Genomic DNA, 21,429 nt, shown 5'->3' with positions numbered 1-21,429 from the left:
AAGGAGATAATGGGTTTTTTGGTTGTTGTTGTTCATTAATAGTAGACATATAAACTAGTGAATGGTGCTTCCGTTATACTATATAGTTTTATAATCTATGGCTCAGCTCTGGTTCTTTATATAAGTAATTAGAATCAAAATATCAAAAGACATTTTAATTTCTTGAATGTGTCAGCAATATTCACAATGGTCTGTAGGCCCAAGGCACTGGATTTCCATTATGAGAAGAAGTGGTCAGTGAGTGTGGAATATACACAGTGTAGAGCATCTTTATTCAGCCATAGACAAGGAATGGTTTCCTATCCATGCTTTATGATTGTAATGTGAGACTTAAAAATGAAATAATCAAGAAATAAGCTAACCATGTAAGAAAAGTCTTTCATGATTTCAATTAAATGACCTATCTTCAATTGATATTTCATGGAATGAAACTGAATATGATACTCAGTCTAAGGAACAGAGCATTGGAAAGATTTAGATTAATGGATGCAGTTTCAATTGTGCTAGATGGAAAAAGTTCTACATACTTATGTTCTGATAGTAGCTAATAAGACTGTGTTGTGTGCTTAACTTTGTAGGATAGTTTATCACATATGTTTTGTATCACAAGAATAGAAAATACAATAAAAATTTGAAATGCATTAAGATTTATCACAACTTAAAAACTATTATTTATTTATGTATTTGCTTTTAATTTAGTGTAAACCAAGGACTGTCCATTAGAATCAGCTTTGGATCTTTTATTTCACACTATACAGATGTGTTGGATATTTATGAAGGTATAGGACCTAGCAAAATTTTAAGAGGTAAGTGTAAACAAACATGTAGGTAACCATCACAAGGGAAATAAATGGGAAGCTATGAGGGTGGCAATGTTCTTCTTTGACTTTGTGATCAGAATATCAACTTGACATTTAAGTTACTAAATCAAAGATGGCCTTCACTGTCAAAAATAGGAAATGAGTGCTGTATTCTGTCTTATTATGTAAAACTAGTGTTTTAAATAGTCATGTGAAATTAATGTATCTGTACATGTGTTATGCATTGTTTAAATGTTTGCCCAATTTACTAAAATCCAAATGAGTTTAAGATTTCATTCTCTTTATTAATAACACTGCATAGGTTAGGAACTCAGAATCTCTGATCTTATTTTCAAACTTTTCCTCAGTCTTTGCTGCAGGAATAATAATAATAATAATAATAATAATAATAATAATAATAATAATAATAATAATAATAATAACTATTATTATTATTACATGTGGCAAAGTGCTGTTCATAATAGGGGTCTCAGAATCACAAAGGTATAAAAGCTATTACTATGACAGAACAATTTTCTATTTGTGCATAGCACAGGATGGAGGTGAGAAAAGGTAGAAAATCAACTGGTGGTCCATACCTGACTGGTGTACTTCATACCACTTGGCCTTAATTGCATAGCCAGATTATAATAGAGGATGAACATAGAGAAAAAAATCTGAAAAGAAAATTAAATAGTGATGAGAAAGGCAACATGGATATATATATATATATATATATATATATATATATATAGAGAGAGAGAGAGAGAGAGAGAGAGAGAGAGAGAGGAGAGAGAGAGAGAGAGAGAGAGAGAGAGAGAGAGAGAGAGAGAGAGAGAGAGAGAGAATAACCAGTCTTTCTTACAACTGATGGGATAGAGAAGATGTTTCAAATAATTCTTGATATTAAGGTTTAATGATTTCACCTTTGAATTATATGAATGACAAAAATTATTATGATTTAGTCAAATGGTTTTGTTTGATTTATTAATGATAAATATTTAAGCATATCCAAAAGATTCATTTTTTGGATCTAATATTGTACTGGATAATCTGTATAGACTCTCTAATTTAATATTGTCGATAAATTGGCAAAATATATATTACAAAGAGTAAGGTGAGATAAAAGAGAATGAAATAAGTTTAGAGAGATAATGTTAAAGGCAGAAGTCAGCACAAAGCTTTCTACCTTTAAATATCATGGAATTATGTGCTGAGCTCTTAAGGCTCAAGAGAAATGTTGTCATGAAGATGCCTACAATGTGTGAAAACACGTGGTCACATTTCACGTAATTGAACAGATCAGCTTATATCTTCTTTTTCTGTAGCTTAAGTCTGCCTGTCCTTCTATTCCTATTTTTCTTAAGTTTGGTCTTTTTATAGTATCCCAGATTTCTTTGATGTTTTATGTTTGAAACTCTTTGATTTTGATATTTTCTCTGACTGAAGCATCGATTACTTCAACCATATCTTCCACACTTGAGCTTGTTTCTTTCATCTCTTATATCTGTTGTGTCTACAGTTCATGTTCTCTTCCCTAGGTTTTCCAGCACCGGAATTGCCTCGCATTGTGTTTTCTTTGTTTCTTCTAATTCCATCTTTAGGACTTGAATAATTTTATTCATTTCTTTTACCCATTTGTTTATATTTTCCTGTAATTCTTTAACATTTATTCAATTCCTTCATCTGTTTGAATGTATTTTCCTGTATTTCTTTGAGAGATTTATTCTCCTCCTTCAAGGTTTTTATCATTTTCATCATCTTAGATTTAAGACCTTCTTCTTGTGCCTGGGGGGTGGTAGTATCCCCAGGGCTTGCTGTGATAGGACCACTGGTTTCTGGTGGTGTGATACAGCACTGAGTTTTGTTGCTTGTGTTCTTGCACTGGCCTCCTCCCATCTGGTTATCTCTGGTGTTCACAGGCCTGAACAGTCCACAGGTCTCTGTCTGTATCCCAGGTGGGTCAGGCAAGCCTGGAGCAGGTGAAGAGCGCTCCAAGCCAAAAGATGTTTGCTAGGGCTCCCCAGAGGCATCCTTAGGATGGTAGACAATGAAGGTTGGAGCCTGGTGGCTGGCTCATTGTTTGAGCATGATGCTTCTACTGGATTTTGTATCATTGTCATGCTAATGAGAAGTTCTACTAAATTGTACAGAAGTACATATTTTTTCAATATTTCATGAAACCTCTCCTTAAAGGAAAATAAATAACACTGATGTGTCCATCTGATGTTTGACACTTTTCTGAATCTGATACCTGCTCCAGATAGCCCATTTAATCTATGCGCTTTTGTGTACTTAAATATCACAATTTCAATATTTTACTTTCCCCCATAAGACCCAATTCTGGCTTTCCTAAATGTGATATTATTACTTTTGATAATAGACATGGCAAGCTACACATTGTTGAAAAATATTTATATAATGATAATAATAGTATAAATTATGAATTCCTTTAGTATTAAAAGCAAATCAGTCCTCGAGAATCAAAAGGGGAAAACACTCCCTAGATAGCCGAGTTAAGATAGAACAATAACATAATCAATATAAATTCATAGAAGCAACTCTACCATTACATATATTATTTTGAGTTTCTACTGCTCTATGGGTAAGAAGATGAAAATCAGCACTGTTTACTTCACTGTGATGACCCCGTTCTAGCTCTCGTTGCTATGGTATGGGGCACAAGTTCATCTTTAACCCTATAACTACCCAAATTTATGGATTTTAGAGAAAAATGCTTGGTAAAGTAATTCATCTTGCATGTTATAGGAAGGTATGGAATATGCTTACAATAATTTACAAACATTTTCTTTTATAGCCTCTTTTGTGGAAACTGATCCTGGAACAATTCGAGTTTTTTCTAACCTAGTTACAGTCTCCTTTCTGGTAGAATCTGATGAGAATGATTACATCGGCTTTAATGCAACATACATCACCTTTAACAGCAGCAGCCTCCACAGTAAGTCCTTCTACTGTGCAGCCCTTGACTCTCTAAATGCTGTAGGACTTGTAAATGCAGCAGAACCTGTGTTTTCACTATGTGAGCTCCTTCCTAGCTCTTAACTAATTCGATTTTTACATGATAGTTTGAAACTAATTATATATTGAAAATATCTTATATTCCCCATAGGAATCAACTGACCAAGTTTAGAAAATCATAAAACAATGTAACAATTAAATAAAATGTTTATACTCGGTAAACATTACAAGATAAAGATAAATACATACTCATTGTGAAAATCATCCATATGAAGCGGATTTAGTTAAATTATTGAACTTAGCTATAAGGGGAGAGAAACAGATGGGACAAAATTTATGTGTGTCAACAGTGTAATCAACATGGAAAAAATAAGCAGTGTACATTTGCACTGTTAAGGCTCAATATAAAATAATGTTACGGTTGACACAAATAGGTACTCTAAAATAATTAAAGTGAATCATAGTTACGATTAATAAAAATAATGATGTAATGAAAGCGATTACAAACTATATGAAGTTGGATTTTATCTATATAATAAATTTCTCATGTTAAATATTAAATTTTTAATTCACAGATAATGAGAAAATTGACTGCACTTTTGAGGATGGCCTTTGCTTCTGGACCCAGGATCTTGATGATGATAATGAGTGGCAAAGGATTCATGGGAAACAGTTTCCTCTCTTCACTGGACCATCTAGTGACCACACATTTGGAAATGATTCAGGTGTGATTTACATTTATTCATAAAAGAAAATAAAAACATGTACTATTGCTTCATTTAAATGGATCCTTATGAAAGAAAAGTTTTATTATTTTTCTATACTTAACTAATAATTATATCTAAAATGGTAATTAGATGTCTAAGTATAAGTGACTGGATATATATTTATATACATATATATATAATTTTATCCTTCTGTTCAGATATCATGATGAAAGGTAATCAAAAGTCATTAGAGTTAAGTAAATTAGATTGTAACCTTAGCTTTGAAATGATTCATTAGTAAGTGGACTTGTGTAAGATAATTGACTTTCTTGACTGTTGGTCTGTTATTTTCCCCTTAATTTCATTTTCAATTGTTCATTGTGAGCACTCAGAAATATAATCTATATTTTTACATTGGTCTAGTACCCATAAATCTTGCTGAAATTGTTTGTTGGTCCAGATAGTGTTTTTCTTAAATCGCCTTAGAATGAGTGAGAGTAAAAATCCTATCAGAGCAAATAGAGACTTTCTTCTGGTAACTGTGGAGAATAGCAACTTGAGAGCATGCATTGCAAGGGAAAGCTGTGGTGTGTAAAGTTAGCTTTCTGAGAACACTAAATTCCTGTGAATGTAAGATGGTAGACTCCATGTAGAAAGACTATCTTGAAGACACTACAATTTCACTAAGTAGAAAATATGGGAAAGCCAAGGATAAATAAATGTCCTTGAACGACACTACTGAGATACTTGAGGTACCACCTTTGAATCCCTAATAAACTCAGTGAATAAAGGTTGCAAGCTTAGTAAACTTTGCATTGTAAATGTTAAGAAAAATCACAATCATAGCAAGTTGAGATCTGTATGCCCATGTGTGCATATGTGTGTATTTATGTGCGCATGTGTATGTATATATGTATGCATACTTATATGTCTGTCTGTATGAATGTGTGTATATGTGTGTGTGTGTAGTTATGTGTGTGTGTACAGACACATATAGAAACAAACCTGTTTTCAAAATGATGTGTTAATGTCACAGATAAAAATGCAGTACCAAGAGCCTTGCGGTGACATGCAGTGCTCAGGTGCTGAGGATCTAACACATATGTCACAGTGTCTACACGATCAGGAGACCTCAGAATTGAACCCATCCTTTTCATCAAACACTGTTTGCTGACCTACTGGTTTCTTTGGCCACAGCATTCCTTCCAGTGACAAGAACCTAGTCATTCTTATTTTGACCTAACCAATATGTAGCACTATTTTGAATGTAGGAATGAGCGTCCACATTTTTGACTCAACTACTCATTTTTGAATAATTTATCCAATGAAACAAATTACTGCACCAAAGTCTAAGCACATATATCCTGAAATATATTATTAGTGATCATTTATAGCACAAAGACCAGCATTTTCTGTTTTATGACTGAAGAGTAAATAACTGATTTAACATGAGCTGTGACTGACATATGGCTAAAGGAAATTGAAAAGTTAAGTGGTTTTCCAGATAGAAGCCTGTATAACTCTGATTCTTTAAACAAAAACATTCTGATAATAGATAAATATGGCTCATTTCTCTGCTTTAATTAGATAATTACGAATTAATATACTTTTACAATAACCATCAAATGCTCCCTTTTATTTTTTCTCTTCTTCATTATTTGACCCCTAAGTCCTGTACAAGGTACTTTTAATTTATCTTTGCATTTTGAAAACATATTAGCTGGCTCACAACTCATATGCTCTGTAAAATTTTTAAACATAAGCACTTTACATGAAGAGCAAGTTTAGTGCATTAAATGTGTGCGAACATGGGAAAACAAAAAGCTTTGAAAGTAGAAACCATAAAGAAATGACTCATTAAAACAGGGAAATCACTTTAAATGCCATTGAAAAGGTGGCATAAATCAAACTTCTAAGAGATCATAAGAGGCAGACATACATATACTAGACAAAGGGAGCAAAGAGAGCTAAGAGAACAGAGAGAATTTTGCCCCTTTGAGGAAAAGCCATTAGGCCCACCAGGCTGGGGCGCAGTCAGAGTCAGAGAGGATCATCAGGAACTGCCTTAACATCCAGCTCAGTGAAGTGTTAGGGCCTATGCTAACCTGTAGGCCCAGCACAGTGTGTGTGCAAGAGCAAGACAGTGTGAGGGACACCAACACCAGGATGCCCACTGACCCAGAGAAGGTCACAGGACCTTCATCAGAAAACAGATGTTGTGAGAAGTCAGATTGTGAATGGAGTTCGAATGAAATAACAGTTGCAATTACTAACTATTAGCTAATAATAACTAACAACTATCAATTAAAAATGAAACATATCATTATAGGCAAAGGCTTTGCATGGGTGGCTGCTTCCAAAAGCTCAATGATATTTAGTAGTGAAAATGATGACATATTGATGATCCTTTATAGTTAGCCAGGAATTAATATGGTTAAATTGCTAACTCACCCAGATGACGATCAACCCTTAGGTTGATAATCACCTTAGTGCTCCAAAGACATACTAAAAGAGCCAAATAACGGGGATCAGTTTTATTTCTTCTTATGAAAAAATGTTCTAATAATGTCGGTACCACGCTTTAAGCAAGAGAAAATTAGACAAAAGTTCAGCAAATCATTAGTACCTAATTGACCATGATGGATACACGTTATGCAGTTGAAGTCTTTGATGTTAAAATGATCAGTTTCTACTTTTGTGTCATCATAATAGATATGAAATAATGGTGCTGCCATTAAAAAGGGTCTACGTATGCTACAGGAGGGGAAAAAATGATCTCAGCTTGCCAGTAGAGCAAATAGCTAAAGAAATGAGATGAAGCTGGCCAAAGTGAAGCAGGGTAAATGTCGGGGGAGACTTTAAATAGCTAGGTGGGAAATGGAGTCTCGAGAGAAAGTTATGCAGCACGACTTACGAAAATGAGACAGGATCAAGCAGGTCAGAGCACACCAGTGGCAGTAAGTAATGAGGGTGAAGGTAGGGCTTAATAGGTCTCTCTAACTCTCACAGCTGTGATTTCATAATCTACCAGTCATTCACCCCCAGAGGTATTTTTCTTTCAACTAGTTTTTTTTTTTTTTTAATGTGTCAGAACATTGTACCTCTGAAATGCAAGAGAATTAAACCTCTCCTGCAGTTCCTCTTATCCATACAGGGTGCTTTTGTTCTTAGCCTTCCCTTCAAATAACAGGAGAGCCTAAATGGAACAGATAAACTTTGAATTAGCATCACTTTAGGGAAGAACATCTAAGCTGCTCAATTTCCCCAGATCTTCTAAAGAACTCCCTCTTAGGGGAGCCACAGCCCCTCAATCTTTGCACTGTCAGCTCTCAGGATTTCTTTTGAACGCCTTAAAGGTAAAGGGAGTCATGGGATGGTGGCACTGATGCAGGGCGATCTATATGTTCAGAACCTTTGGGGCAAATGAGGTGACTAGCATAAAAAAGGCTTCATAAATGTGGGGGGTCACAAAAGGGCTAGCTAATCTTTGTTATTTTTTCCTCTCTGTGCAACAAAATTGCAATTGTTTCCAGTGTTTCAAAGGGTAGCCACGAATAGAATAGAAGTCATTAAAATTAATTCAAATAAGCAAATCATTATGAATGTAACATTTTATAAAAATTCCTAATGGTTTCATGGTTCTTCTTGCTGTGTGTAGTTTATTGTATTTATGTCTTAGCCAGAGTTAAATTTTACTGCCCTATCTCCTTTTATGTAAATTACCATTCTTCTTCTCTATCTTCCTTTAGAAAACAAGATAGATGATCATCAGATTTAGATGTTTAAGGTATATAAACATTTAACTCATCATTATGTTCTATAAAGATCAGGAAAATGCCTGACATGAAGTCCATGTAACTCTAAAACTGTTTTCCTTAATGACACAAAATTAGTCAAGAGGCAGCAGTTGTTCATGATTCTATCCTAAGTTACTGTCTGCAAGGAAAAGAGCTATTTGGCTCAGAATTTAAATATATGTCATTCTTTTAAATATCTACATTTAACTTGGCAAATAAATATACTTTTAGTGCAATTTATGTCCTTTTAAAGTAGCATTCTTCCTTTTTGTCTTATCTTTCTTGTATTAAATTTTAGAAAATCATACTGCTTTATAATATTTAAAGAAACTGAATTTAGACAGATCTTTATATTAAAACTCTCAGTTATATTTATCTAGTAAATTCTGCTATCTTACACACACAATAAGGCTCATGAGGACACTTAAGTGATCCTGTGCCCTTCTTTAAAGAGAACTCCAATTATCTAGGAAGCACAACCACCTCCCTAGGCTCTTCTCACTGCATCAGCATCAATGCATGCTCAGAATTTGCAACTTCAATTGGGGTGTTGACTGGAGAGAGGTTGAATTCACTTCATAGAAATATAAACAGGAAAAGTGACAGAAGGAAGTTGTAAAATGTTTAATGATTTGAGAAAAAGTTCATTGTATGCTTGAATTAGCAAGCTTTTTAAAAAATTTTTGGCTTTAAGGCTAATTTCAGAGACCTAAAGTGCATTTCAAGAAAATTAAAATATTTTTAAAATATTATAATTTAATCATAGAAATCTCATGTGGCTAATTACAAAGCATGTCTAATAAGTCATTCCTTGTTTGTTGTACTTTAATAAACATGGAAATAAATCTAATTGGTATATCAAGAGTATATTAAACTGCATTTACCAAACCCAAACAGAAAAAACAAAAGTAAACAAGATAGTACTCATTTTTACCAAGTTTTTCAAGTTTAGTAAGTACATTCTGCAGGCCTATAGGGCTGGCATAGTGGATAAAATGTTAACCAGGCAGAAATGAGGTCCTTAATTAGATTCTGCACCACTTTTGTAAAAGGCCTAGGCAGCCAGTAGGCTCTTACAACCCCATAATATGATGGGGGATGGAGAATCCTTAGGGCTCCCTGTCAGCCAAAATAGACAAATCACAAGGCCCAGCCAATGAAAGCCCCTGTGTCAATAAACAAATAAAAAAGCTCAAAAAGTGAAATGCCAGGGTCATCCCTTGGCCTACATAATTACATGCCCTTGTGCACAAACATAAGTATGTGCAAGCCTATGAACACTCACAAACATGCACAGATGCACAAATATCTATTAAAAATGTGAAGAAAAACAAAATAAAAGAATAAAAGTTTGCATATCTCACTTACATAAAAAGAGAAAGAGCAACACACCATTCAAAAGAACACCAGAGAAAAGTGTTTCTGGGAATTCAAATAAAATGGTCGTCTGTATCAAGGAGGCTTCCTTAAGGAACTTAGTTAAATTTTTCTCTGAATAAAAGTATAGTATTTTAAGACAGAATACTTAAAAGAGGGAGAATATGGATAGAAGATCTAAAATGTCCTCAAATTTTTATGTACTTGGATTTGGATGCAGGCAAAGTCAATACCCAAATCTGTCAAGATAGGGTAAGGAAGTCCTCAATAGTTTCTGCCTCACAAATATGTCTGTCAGATATATTGGGCCAGAAGCATGAAGATGATGCTCCAATATTACAGAGTTTTGGGTGACTATTGAGATAGCAAACTGTCTCTGTCATCTCATTTGGAAAGCTACTAACCTGCACCCCCAATATACTCAGGTAATCAATGTTATTCCTTCTCAATTCTCTGATGGAGTTGAAGACTGGTAGCTTAGTTTTACAACGAAGTCTAGTTGTTTAGGTGTTAAGATGTTTTTAGGTCTAGATAGATGTTTTAAGTTGATAAGGACAAGATGTGTGGCAGATTGATTTACATTCAAAATTTTAGATGCACCAAGATAAGAAAGATGTTTTCTTCAAGGCTGTCAAATACAAATAGCCAAAACACTAAGAATGTAACATTTATATAATTCTTGATGGTATCATAGTTTTTCTTGCTATAGGTAGTTTATTGTATATATGTGTAATGATATAAATGTATATGTAAAAAATAAAAAATGTTTAATTAAAAAATAAAAAAGAAGTGCTTTGCACTTAATAGATAACCTATTATGATTACAGATAGAGCTGACCAGGTTATGCCTTTGGAAAAAATATTTAGCATTACTGTAGGTGATACAGAATTCCTGATTTACAGGACATCTTTGAAGAAGACACATTTGAAAATAACCACTACAACAGAGCTCTAATTAGGTTAAATATTGCTATGGTAAGACATTGATCAAAAACAGCTTGAGAAGTAAAAGTGTGCAGTTTTGAGCCCATCATCAAAGGAAACCAAGTCAGGAACTCATGGTAGGAACCCAGAGGCAGGAACTGAAGCAGAAATCACAGAGGCACTAGGCTTACTAGTCTGCATCCTACTTTTTACTCACCTACTTTTCTTATATAGTCTAGCCATGCCTGGCCAGGGATAGCAGCACTCACAATTGGGGGAGAGGGAGCCTTCTAGATCAATTATCAATTAAGACAACACTTCCTCAGACATGCCCATAGGCCAATCTGATGAAGACAATTTATCAACTGAGGTTCTCTCTTTCCAGGTAACTCTCCTTGTGTCAAGTTCACAAAACCTAACTATAGCAGAAGAAATGTTCTCATGGCTCAGTCACCATTCCTAGTGCTGTGATTTCTTCTTTTACCTGATGGCATACTCCAGAAACAAATAGTCTGTCCGCTGTTGTATACTGAGTACAAACAGCTGGATGTACGGCTCATTGAGAGCTCATCACATGAAGATGCAAAATGAAATGTATAGCATATTCAAATCACTCAAGGCAAAAAATTGGGTCCATTTTGAGAAGACCTAAGAAGAGACACAATAGTGTCCTTGGAATAAAAGAAATAGAACCTTATCCCAGAGTTAAAAGCTAGAAAATTAGTGTACACAAAACATTAATTCTATAGTCTGGAAAAGTCTAATCATGTTAAAATGAAATGTATTCCCTTAGAGTGTTGCTATTGCTTACTGTATGGGTTAGAGAAGTTGAGTGGTCAATACCGAAATGTCATAGATTAAATTAAAAAAATTGGGTAAGTGGGCTAAATTTAATGAAAATTTCATACTCTACTTTCATAATTTTATAGGAAATTTGTTTTATCATTTTTAGCTGAATATCTTATCTGACTTTGGTAATAATTTAGTATAGTATGTTATTTTATATATAACAATATCTGTAGTTGCATGCTGCTTACTGCACTAATTTGTGTAAAATAGTAATGCTGTTTTGTGTGGACATAAAGTCATATATTTATTGTAGCATAAGTTCTACATATATTACCACTCAATGAGTGAATAATAGATTTAATATATTTCAAATTATAACTGGTAGACTGTGGTATGTGAACATTTCTGAACAGAAATAACAAAATGATGTGTGCTTTTGTCTCACAGTTATCATCTAACTAGAAATATTTCTGAGAATAATGAGCAAATAATCACTTCAGTACATATTTCTTTCTTATCATGCCCTAAGCAACTAAAAGCAAAATGAGTTTACATGTGGGCAGAAGGAGAGTAGATGCTGGGACTTAGGCTATGAATCTTAAGCTGATCCTTCTCATAGCTTTGAGTAAGTGAGCACAGACACAGCTGAAATATTCATAAAATATCACAGCATTTACAGAATGTGAGAAGTCTGTTACTAGCATAAACTATTAAACACATTTATTTTATTTTGCATTTTGTAATATAAATCTAATGCATGTGCATATATTACATCTATAAGTCATTTGAGCACTTTTCATCTTGATAGAATACTCATTTATTCTGAATAATTTATGCCTCGTTGGACTAAATATGTGTTTATAAGCAGTTCTACTTGCATTTCTTTTCTTCTTATCTTATTCTTACTCTGCATATTACAAATGAATGAGTTTGCATTTTATGTGCAACATTGCCTATACTTTTCTGTTGACAGGAAAGGGACAGGAGATGTTGATTTCAAGCAAACATATTTGAGCATTTCATTAAAACTTCATGGCAATCAAATTCTCTTAGTGTAATATTTCATTTGCTTTGTATCATGGTTTGCTGCATGAATCCTACTTCTGCCTTAATATATGAGTTTCAAACTAAGAATGAAATAAATTTCCCTAAGGGAATGTTCACGATATTCTTCCCTAATCATACTTCACACACTTGGAATGACTCAAATCAGTGGCTGGAATAATGAATTCTAGACCAGAAAGCACTTATGCAGTGGCTTGTGCTGTTTCAAAAGCTTTTATGTGGATTAGCATGCTGCCTGCTCCTCTGTGATCTGATTAGTTATCATTCAAAGGAACACAGAAATATGAAGCTCTTAAGAAATCAGGCACCTTCCTATGTAAAGATACACAGTGAACTCAATGGGATATAAGACCAATGTTCTTTGGAACGTTTTGCCTTGTCATCAGATGTGTGCCTAAATAATCGTGTATTTCATGAGCTAACTAATCAGAATACCTATATAAAGTCAGGCATGTACGGATCACCTGTCAAGCTGTGAATTCATCAGGAATGGTAGGAAATTAGAATGAAAGTGGGAAGCCCAGGGTTGAGTGATTCTCCCTAAACAACTTATTATGGCAGAGTCAACTATTCTGGACTCAAGTTTAGGATCTAGTCCAAGTGCGACATGGCATGTCCTACAGCTTCATTTTAGTGTTGACATCCTTGAAGCAAGCAAAAGTTCTTGCTTGTCTTTACAGGATTTTACCTTTCTACACCAGTTGAACAAGGATATAGAAGAGAAAGGGTAGGACTTTTAAGCCTCTCTTTGGACCTCCTGTCGGAGCCTGGCTGCCTTCATTTCTGGTAAGTTTCTAGTTAGTTCCTTAGCTTCTGGTTGAAACCACTCACATATTTATTTGTAAATGGCTATCAATGCTTTGGTTAAGGAAGCAGGCTCAGATTTCAGTAAGATTTGGGCTAAAGTCTAAGTGAATGCTGAATGCATTATTGGTGGGGGGGTTTCTATTTATAGAACAGCAAAGTGTTAGTAGACCCCTATTCACTCCCCAAGAAACACCAGAAAAAAGCAAAGATATTTGAAATATAAGAAAATATGTAGAAAGAGCTAAAATGAATTCATTCAGCATGTTAGGAGTCTAAAAATCTTTCCTTACTTCCAAACCAGGTATTACATGTGTTGTGAAAATGTCTACAACTTAAGCATTCATGTCAGCAGTGATGAAACCACAGACAAGATAGTCTTTGAAAGGAAAGGAAATTATGGGACAAATTGGAATTATGGTCAAGTCACATTAAATGAAACAGTAGAATTTAAGGTTTGCAAAAAATACTTTGTAATTTCTCTTTGCAGTTGTTTTTGTTGTTTGTTTTTTGTTTTGTTCTGTTTGGGTGATGGTGTGAGCATACTTTACAATGATATGGTAATATTTTCTGGAGAAAACGTAGTATCTTTCTCTTCATTTCTAATCTAACCTTATTTTTTAGGACACTTCATTTGTTCAGTTATTTATTACTTAACACTTTTGAGTAATAGTTTGCAGTGTTAACATACCACTTATGATAGTCCATGGAACCCATAGAAAAGAAGGCAGCTTTATCTCCCTTCAGCAATGCTTTATTTTATTCTGTCTTATGGGGCCTTCTAACAGTTCACAAACTCTACCTAGTTCAACTCCACATGTTCTAGATAATTATATTTTCCTAATAGGACATCCATACCCATCAATGCCTACCAAAATGACCCTGCTCCAACTTAATCTCTATAGATAGATTTCCTTTCAGGGGAAATTCTATGAGCCATGTCATTGGGGAGTCTCTGATCATTTATTCTACATTAAGTTGAATTAATTTTTCCAAATAAGAATTTAATGTCTTCATTGCCTAAAGGACAGTGCAATTAAAATATAGGATAATGTAGCCTATTAGTTAGACCAAACCAACAATATTTTAATTGAGCAATTTGAAACAAGTTAGTATCACTTTCAGAAGATGTATACTTGAGCAATGTCATCGCCAAGGGATTAATTCTCCTGTGTGACCTAGAGCAGTGGTTCTCAACCTTCCTAATGCTGCACCCACTAATACAGTTCCTCATGTTGTGATGACCACCCTCATCCATCATGAAATTATTTTGCTGTTACTTTATAGCTATAATTTTGCTACTGTTATGAATCATAATGTAGATATCTGATATACAGGATATCTGATCTGTGACTCCTCTGAAAGGTCATTTGGACCCCCAAAGGGGACAGGTACCACAGGGTTTGAACCGCTGGCATAGATAATGGCAACCAAAGTCGGTGACTCTTAGCTGCATTCTTCCTGTCATATTTTCCTTTATTTTTCTCATTCTATTCTTCATTGTTAAGTTCTCTTCTCTAATTTTACTTGTTCTCTGATAATTCAAATAAGGAAAATAGAATATTAAACAGGAACAAAGGATGAATTAAATGGGGAAATCAGTATTCCTACAGGCAATCCTGCCCATTGAGGTTCTTTTCTAAATTCGTAATGACTCAATACTTTGGAGTTAACTCACCAAGCAGAAAGATGCTGACATATCTCACATGCACAGTAATGATTATTTATTCATGATTTAAATCCCATGGTTTAGTTAACCACAGTACTAAAGCACTGAATGTAAAATTTAGAAACAATCCCCAGCTGGACACTGGTGGTGCATACCTTTAATATCAGCACTTGGGAGGCAAAGGCAGGTGGATCTTGTGAGTTCACTGTTAATCTGATCTACATAGTCAGGTCCATGCAATCCAGGGCAACACAAAGAAATACTGTCTTGGAAAAAGAAAAAAGAAAAAACTTGAAATGAACTCTTCAAAGGTAGGAGAGAAGCTTCTCCAGGAAGCTCAGATGTTCTGAGTCTATCCAGGTAGGTTAGCTTGTCTGAAAATCTCTCTCAACAGTTCTTCCCACTTATAAAAACTTGGAGATGGCAGAGCTAGTGACCCTCATCAATCTGAGGAAAAATTTGAATCTATTGAGTAACCTGATTCCTAAGTTTGAAAGAACTTCCATGCAAGATGAAATGTTTTAAACTTTTTATATATTCTGAGTTTTAAGGAGTTTCATTGCAAGATGTAGGAAATAGCTGCACAACACACTGTTCAGTTGTATCATGTAATTATTGTTGATTCTTATTGTCCCTAACTTACAAACCATACTTCTTCATAGGCAAAATAGTATAGGACATATTGTGGTCAGCATGAAATTCATCACTATTTGTCACTTCAGGCGTGCAGTGCCTTCTTCAGAGGATTGCTCACTGTGGGAGAATACCAACTTACATTTTGGTTATGCCATTGCATTAAGACATTGTGTGAAACTTACTGTTGTCTCTTTGCAGTATGATACTGTATTATAGAGAAGAAGAGATTCACACTTATTCATAGTAGTTTCTGGTATGAGATCCATAGGATTAATGAACAGATGAGTGAATTGAGGTATACGTAATATGCTGAAAAGCCAAATAACATAATGTATATCATGTGCGTAGCACAATAAGTATCACACAGGAAGTATTATGTTCATGTTATTCTTATCTTACTCAAGATAGGACCAAGGAAGTATAGGTGAAAAAAGCCACCATCTCTGAGAACCTGCTGTGTGTCTCTGACTCCAGGAACTGTGACTAAGTCTGTTCTTAGCACCTTCTGTGCTTAGCACCTTCTCCGTGCTCTCAGTGCCATCTCAGTACCCTCAGTGAACTATGACCAGTACTAGGTGATCCTGAATGTTCATATTATACTACTAATACTATTTTTCTATATTTTTCTATTTAAATAATCTAATCAAAGTATCTTCTCTTCAGGACTGGTATATACTATGAGGGAAAAGAGATATTTGGATTTTTAACATCATTGGAAGGAGGTTTCTCTCTGCTTCCAAATTATGTATAGATTTTACTAAGTAAAATTAAGCATGATAAGAATCAGTAAAAAAAAAAGAGATAAATCATAAGACTATAATATAACTCAGAAGGAAGACGTGCATGGATATGTTGCTAAGATTTATACACAATAAAAGAAGTTGAAAGCCTCAAAAAGACTTAAACACATGATTTATCCTTATTTAAGTCTGGAGGTTTTTATTATATATTGTGTAGTTTGCAATACTGATTCCCAAGAGTTACTTAGTCCTAAGAAACTCAATTCAGAACTACTAGAGTTCAATAATATATACCTTACTGAATTTCAGGTTTTGTTCAACGCTTTTAGAAACCCAGGTTGGAGTACAATAGCCCTAGATGATATAAGCCTAACCACTGGAATTTGTAGTGAGAGTCTTTATCCAGAACCAACCTTGGTTCCCACCCCTCCACCAGAGCCTCCCAGTAAGTAACCCCATTGTATGCATTTCCTAAGTCATGAATATATCTTATTTTGGCTTATTTTTATTATCTCAGACTAATATTATTTCATGGAAAATTAAAGTAAAAATGAAGTAGAAGGAGACCATAAGAAAAATTATAACCAGTCAAATACTATGTTGCAACAAATACACAGAGTTATTTGTTATTTGGTTGTTGACCACATTTGAAACAATTTTTAGTAATTTTCATTCTTGAAATTAATGAGAATAGTAATTTTTTTATTTCATTCTCATTAAAATGCAAACTCCAGTGCCACATTGCTGAATAAGGTGCTGCTGCTTTAGGGGGATGGATTGCTGGGATTCTTGTTGTCTTTTTCAAGAAAGATTTGAAGATTGCAATAGCTCAGTAAAGGCTGAAACACCACAAGCCCATTTTAGAATGACTTGATAGCAAATATTAAACCTAAACAATTTAACATACAGCCAAGGTGAGTAGGAAGTGTTTATCAAGACATGAAGTCTCTGTCAGGCTTTGTAATATGCTGATTGAAGATGGTGACTGAGCAACAATTGAGACTTTCAATCCTGCCAGAGCTTCTAACTCAAAAAAACAAAATAGATCTTATGTCTAATTCTGTTCTTGGTAAATTGGAGAGCCTAAATTTCAATGAGACCTCAAACCTCCTTAGCATTCATCTTACTCATGACCAGGAAGCACACCCCATTACCAGACATGGATTCAGTCCATAAAAGGAGAATCACAGAGAAATATAACCTTGTAGGACACAAGACTCTCCCTCTATTAGGATATCTTCAGTAGAGGGGTATGTTTTTGTGGCAACAGCCCTCTTGTCTTATGGTCATGGGCAGCTGGGAGAGCCAAATAATGTATTATATCATATATCAGAAATACAAACACTTTCCTCTTCTCATTTTGTATCACTTTTGAAACACTTAAAATATTCACAAATGCATATTGCTTACAGGATTCAAATTAAAAAACTAAACAAGCAAATAAAAAAAAAAAGAGATTGGCAAAAGGGCTCAGTGGATAAAGTCATTGGCAAGCAAACCTGATGACCTGAGGTTGATCTATGAGACTCATATTGAGGGAGCATGAAATTGACTTTGATAGTTGTCACCTCAGCTGCACATCATCTAAGCTGCACATGCTAACTGTGGAGTGCATACACATAGATAGATACATAAACACACAGTCATACACACACACACACACACACACACACACACACACACACACACACTATAAGCAAATTTTTCCAGCTTAAGTGGCTTTAGCAAACCTAAAGTCCTGTGAAAAGGGCGTTGGTATTTGACACCTTTTAATAAATGAGCTACCATTAAGGAAAGATATAGTTTATACTGGCCTCATGCTGCCATCTTGAATGGTCATTATATTCCAACAAAAGGTTCATCTTCAAACTCCTTGCATATTGACATGTTTAGAAGTTTTCTGAATTCTGCAGTATTTCCATCATTCATTTAAGTCATATATGTGTGTGTGTGTGTGTGTGTGTGTGTGTGTGTGCGCGCGCGCGCGCGCGCACTCTGTGAATGACAATTCAAAGATTCTTAAGAGTTGACAGTATAGGAGATTTGTAAAAATTGTAGTATGATAAAAAAGTAAATATGTTAAACAATGTACTGTTTGTGGCTAATGTGTGAGAAAGTGGCAGAAACACTGAGAAGAACAGGGGTTGATTAATGTGTAGATAAAAATGGCACTTGGTAAGCTGCAAGAAAAAAGGAAAGGACCCTGTTTGGACAATACTATGGTAATTCTGATAAAAACAGGGGTGCTTTTTGGTTGTGTGTGTGTGTGTTTTGTTTTGCTGTTTTTTTGGTTTTTTTTCCATCAATTCTGGAAATGAAGGGAAAGGCTTCTGATAGATTAAGCCAATACACAAATGTGCATCTCAACACCAATGGTTATGCTTAATTTAGCCCACTCATGTTTCACTGTATCCTGCTAGTTTCTAATATCACATGAATTAATAATCCATAACTATTATTAAACATGTCTACTTATTTTTCCATATTCCTATTTTTGTGACAGAAATAGTTTTTCAAATAAACATTTTCATTAAAACTAAATTTTAGTGTAATACCACTATGAATGCAATAATTTGGCTTGGTGAAATTTAAAGATAGTATTTTTATTCTGTATGGGTCCTCTACATTTATAGCTTATGACAAAATTGTATGTTCAAAATTTTTTAAATCACTACTTTTTTGATGAGTAATTCCTCTAAGCCAAATGGTTTTTTGCTAATTTAGGACAGCAATCATTTAAAACCATAAATTCCTTCTCTCAGTCTTTCCCTCTGTTAATCACTAAATAGCCCAAATTTTTCTAAGTCTCAATCAAACAATTTCAGATGCTCCATAATTAAAACATTAGATTAGCTAAATCACATTGTTTAAATTATAAAATTTATATAAATTATAAAAAATAAACGTTTTATATAGTATAACACATAAAATAAATGATTATAATATGATTTCCCATGTTAAAAATCTATATTTTCTGTAGTATCATCAACATATCTACTCTAGCCAGTAAAAGAGAATTCACAATATGTACAGAATGTACAGAAGCCTGTCATCCATGCACATTTAGCATTGGGGAAATTGTGCTGTTAATATAACCTATTAGATTTTAAAATAAAAATTTTAAATTTGCCCAGAGTGTGTTTGTTCCACGTTCAGAGAGGTTCACATTGAGCAAAGGTTTGGCACAGCAGGAAATGCTAATTACCTTTGCAGATGGACCAATGGAAGTCCTATTTGTGCAGAGCTCTTCTGATCCCAGATCACTGATTTGTTTAAGCAAAACTAAAAGAAAGTCATTACGATCTTTCTTTCACTCTTTACAGATCGGTTAAATAAAAAAAAATTTCAGACAATTGGGTGAATAATAAAACTCTGCCTACTCTGATCCTCAGATTGTTGCTGGGTCTAGTTTTGTGGACGTTTACAGCTGCAGAGATTCCTCGATCATGTGACTTTAGTCTCTGTTCCATCAACTCTAGGATGGCAGCTATGACATAATACAATTAATTTCAGTATGACTACTGTACTGAGAGAATCTTATAAAAGTAAATGTTCTCTTGCACAAGCATCATACTGATTTGAAAAGAATTCTGAAACTCTGTGAGGAAGAACAGTAAATGCAGACAAACAGAAATCTGGACTCTAGGCCTTTGATGATTTCTGGATGATAATTAGGAAAACAAGTGGCTTTAGCCATTATAATGGTCATTATTTCTTTAATGTGTCCTGATTTAAGCCATTTTTAGTTTCCTAACACAGAGTAAGAGTTAATTTGGAAGAAATTACTACACAACTGTGTGGAAATCAATCTGCATTCATGCTGTCTTACCCATCCCCTGCAGACCGACGATCCCTGATGTTTGCTTAACTTAGTATTCAACATCTAGTATACACAAGTACTAATTGAATTCATAGAATCCTCCATCAAAGGACTTTTTCATATTCTGTTTTGTTTTCATCAATCTACCTTTAAAACAATTATTCATTTGTAGTGTTATCTTTTTTAAGAGCTGTATCTTTTTTTAACAGCAAATAAATTTGGTTTTCATGAATAAACACTTAAACCAATTTGTCACAATTTTATGAAAATATTTTATTATAAATATTTACATGAGAAATCAATTTTCAAAAATTGGACATCAAATTATCATGTGAGATTTAATTTTGGATTATGGATTATAGCCAAACTTATTAACATGTTCCATGTAATATTAAAAGATTTATACTGTATTACTAAAATAATACATAAAAGTGAGGATGTTGAAAGTTATTTCATATAAATTCAAAATGATTTATTACATATTAAGTTTCATCTACATTTCCCTTCCCAATCAGAAGCCTATTGGTAATTGATATTATGTCTTCATTTCTTTTTTAAATATATTTTATTAATTTATTCATATTACATCTCAATTGTTATGCCATCCTTTGTATCCTCCCATTCCTCCCTCCCTCCCATTCTCCCCTTACACCCCTCCCCTATGACTGTGACTGAGGGGGACCACCTCCCCCTGTATATGCTCATAGGGTATCAAGTCTCTTCTTGGTAACCTGCTGTCCTTCCTCTGAGTGCCATCAGGCCTCCCCATCCAGGGGAAATGGTCAAATATGGGGCACCAGAGTTCGTGTGAAAGTCAGTGCCCACTCTCCACTCAACTGTGGAGAATGTCCTGTCCATTGGCTAGATCTGAGTAGGGGTTTAAGTTTACTGCCAGTATTGTCCTTGGTTGGTGCCATAGTTTGAGCAGGACTCCTGGGCCCAGATCTGCCCATCATAATGTTCTTCTTGTAGGTTTCTAGGACCCTAAGGATCCTTCTATTTCCCCATTCTCCCATGCTTCTCTCACCTAGAGTCCCAATAGGATGTCCTCCCCTCTGTCCCATTTCCCTGGTAAGTGAAGCCTTTCATGGGACATGCCTCTTGGGTTAGTGTCCAGATATAAATGAGTATACACCATTTGAGTCTTTCTGCTTCTGGGTGAACTCACTCATTATCACCATTTCTAGCTCAATCCATTTGTCAACAACTTTTGGGAATTCCTTTTTAATAGCTGAGTAGTATTCCATAGTGTAAATGTACCACAGTTTCTTTATCTATTCTTCTACTGAGGGACACTTAGGCTGTTTCCAGGTTCTGGCTAT

General features: G+C 34.5%; 1 protein-coding gene across 1 annotated transcript in view; it reads left to right on the top strand.

The window, feature by feature from the left end:
• The window catches only part of Tmprss15 (transmembrane serine protease 15), a 118,947-nt gene that overhangs the window by 46,647 nt on the left and 50,871 nt on the right, over positions 1-21,429 (top strand). The window contains exons 8-13 of the mRNA XM_051150372.1: positions 700-806; positions 3,619-3,759; positions 4,355-4,504; positions 13,119-13,224; positions 13,547-13,697; positions 16,597-16,732. Of these exons, the coding sequence (XP_051006329.1) occupies positions 700-806; positions 3,619-3,759; positions 4,355-4,504; positions 13,119-13,224; positions 13,547-13,697; positions 16,597-16,732 (791 nt within the window). The remainder of the gene's footprint in view (positions 1-699; positions 807-3,618; positions 3,760-4,354; positions 4,505-13,118; positions 13,225-13,546; positions 13,698-16,596; positions 16,733-21,429) is intronic.

This window comes from Acomys russatus, chromosome 8, assembly GCF_903995435.1.
Source record: "Acomys russatus chromosome 8, mAcoRus1.1, whole genome shotgun sequence".
In the NCBI taxonomy this organism is placed as follows: Eukaryota; Metazoa; Chordata; class Mammalia; order Rodentia; family Muridae; genus Acomys; species Acomys russatus.
This window is presented reverse-complemented; position numbering and strand designations above follow the sequence as displayed.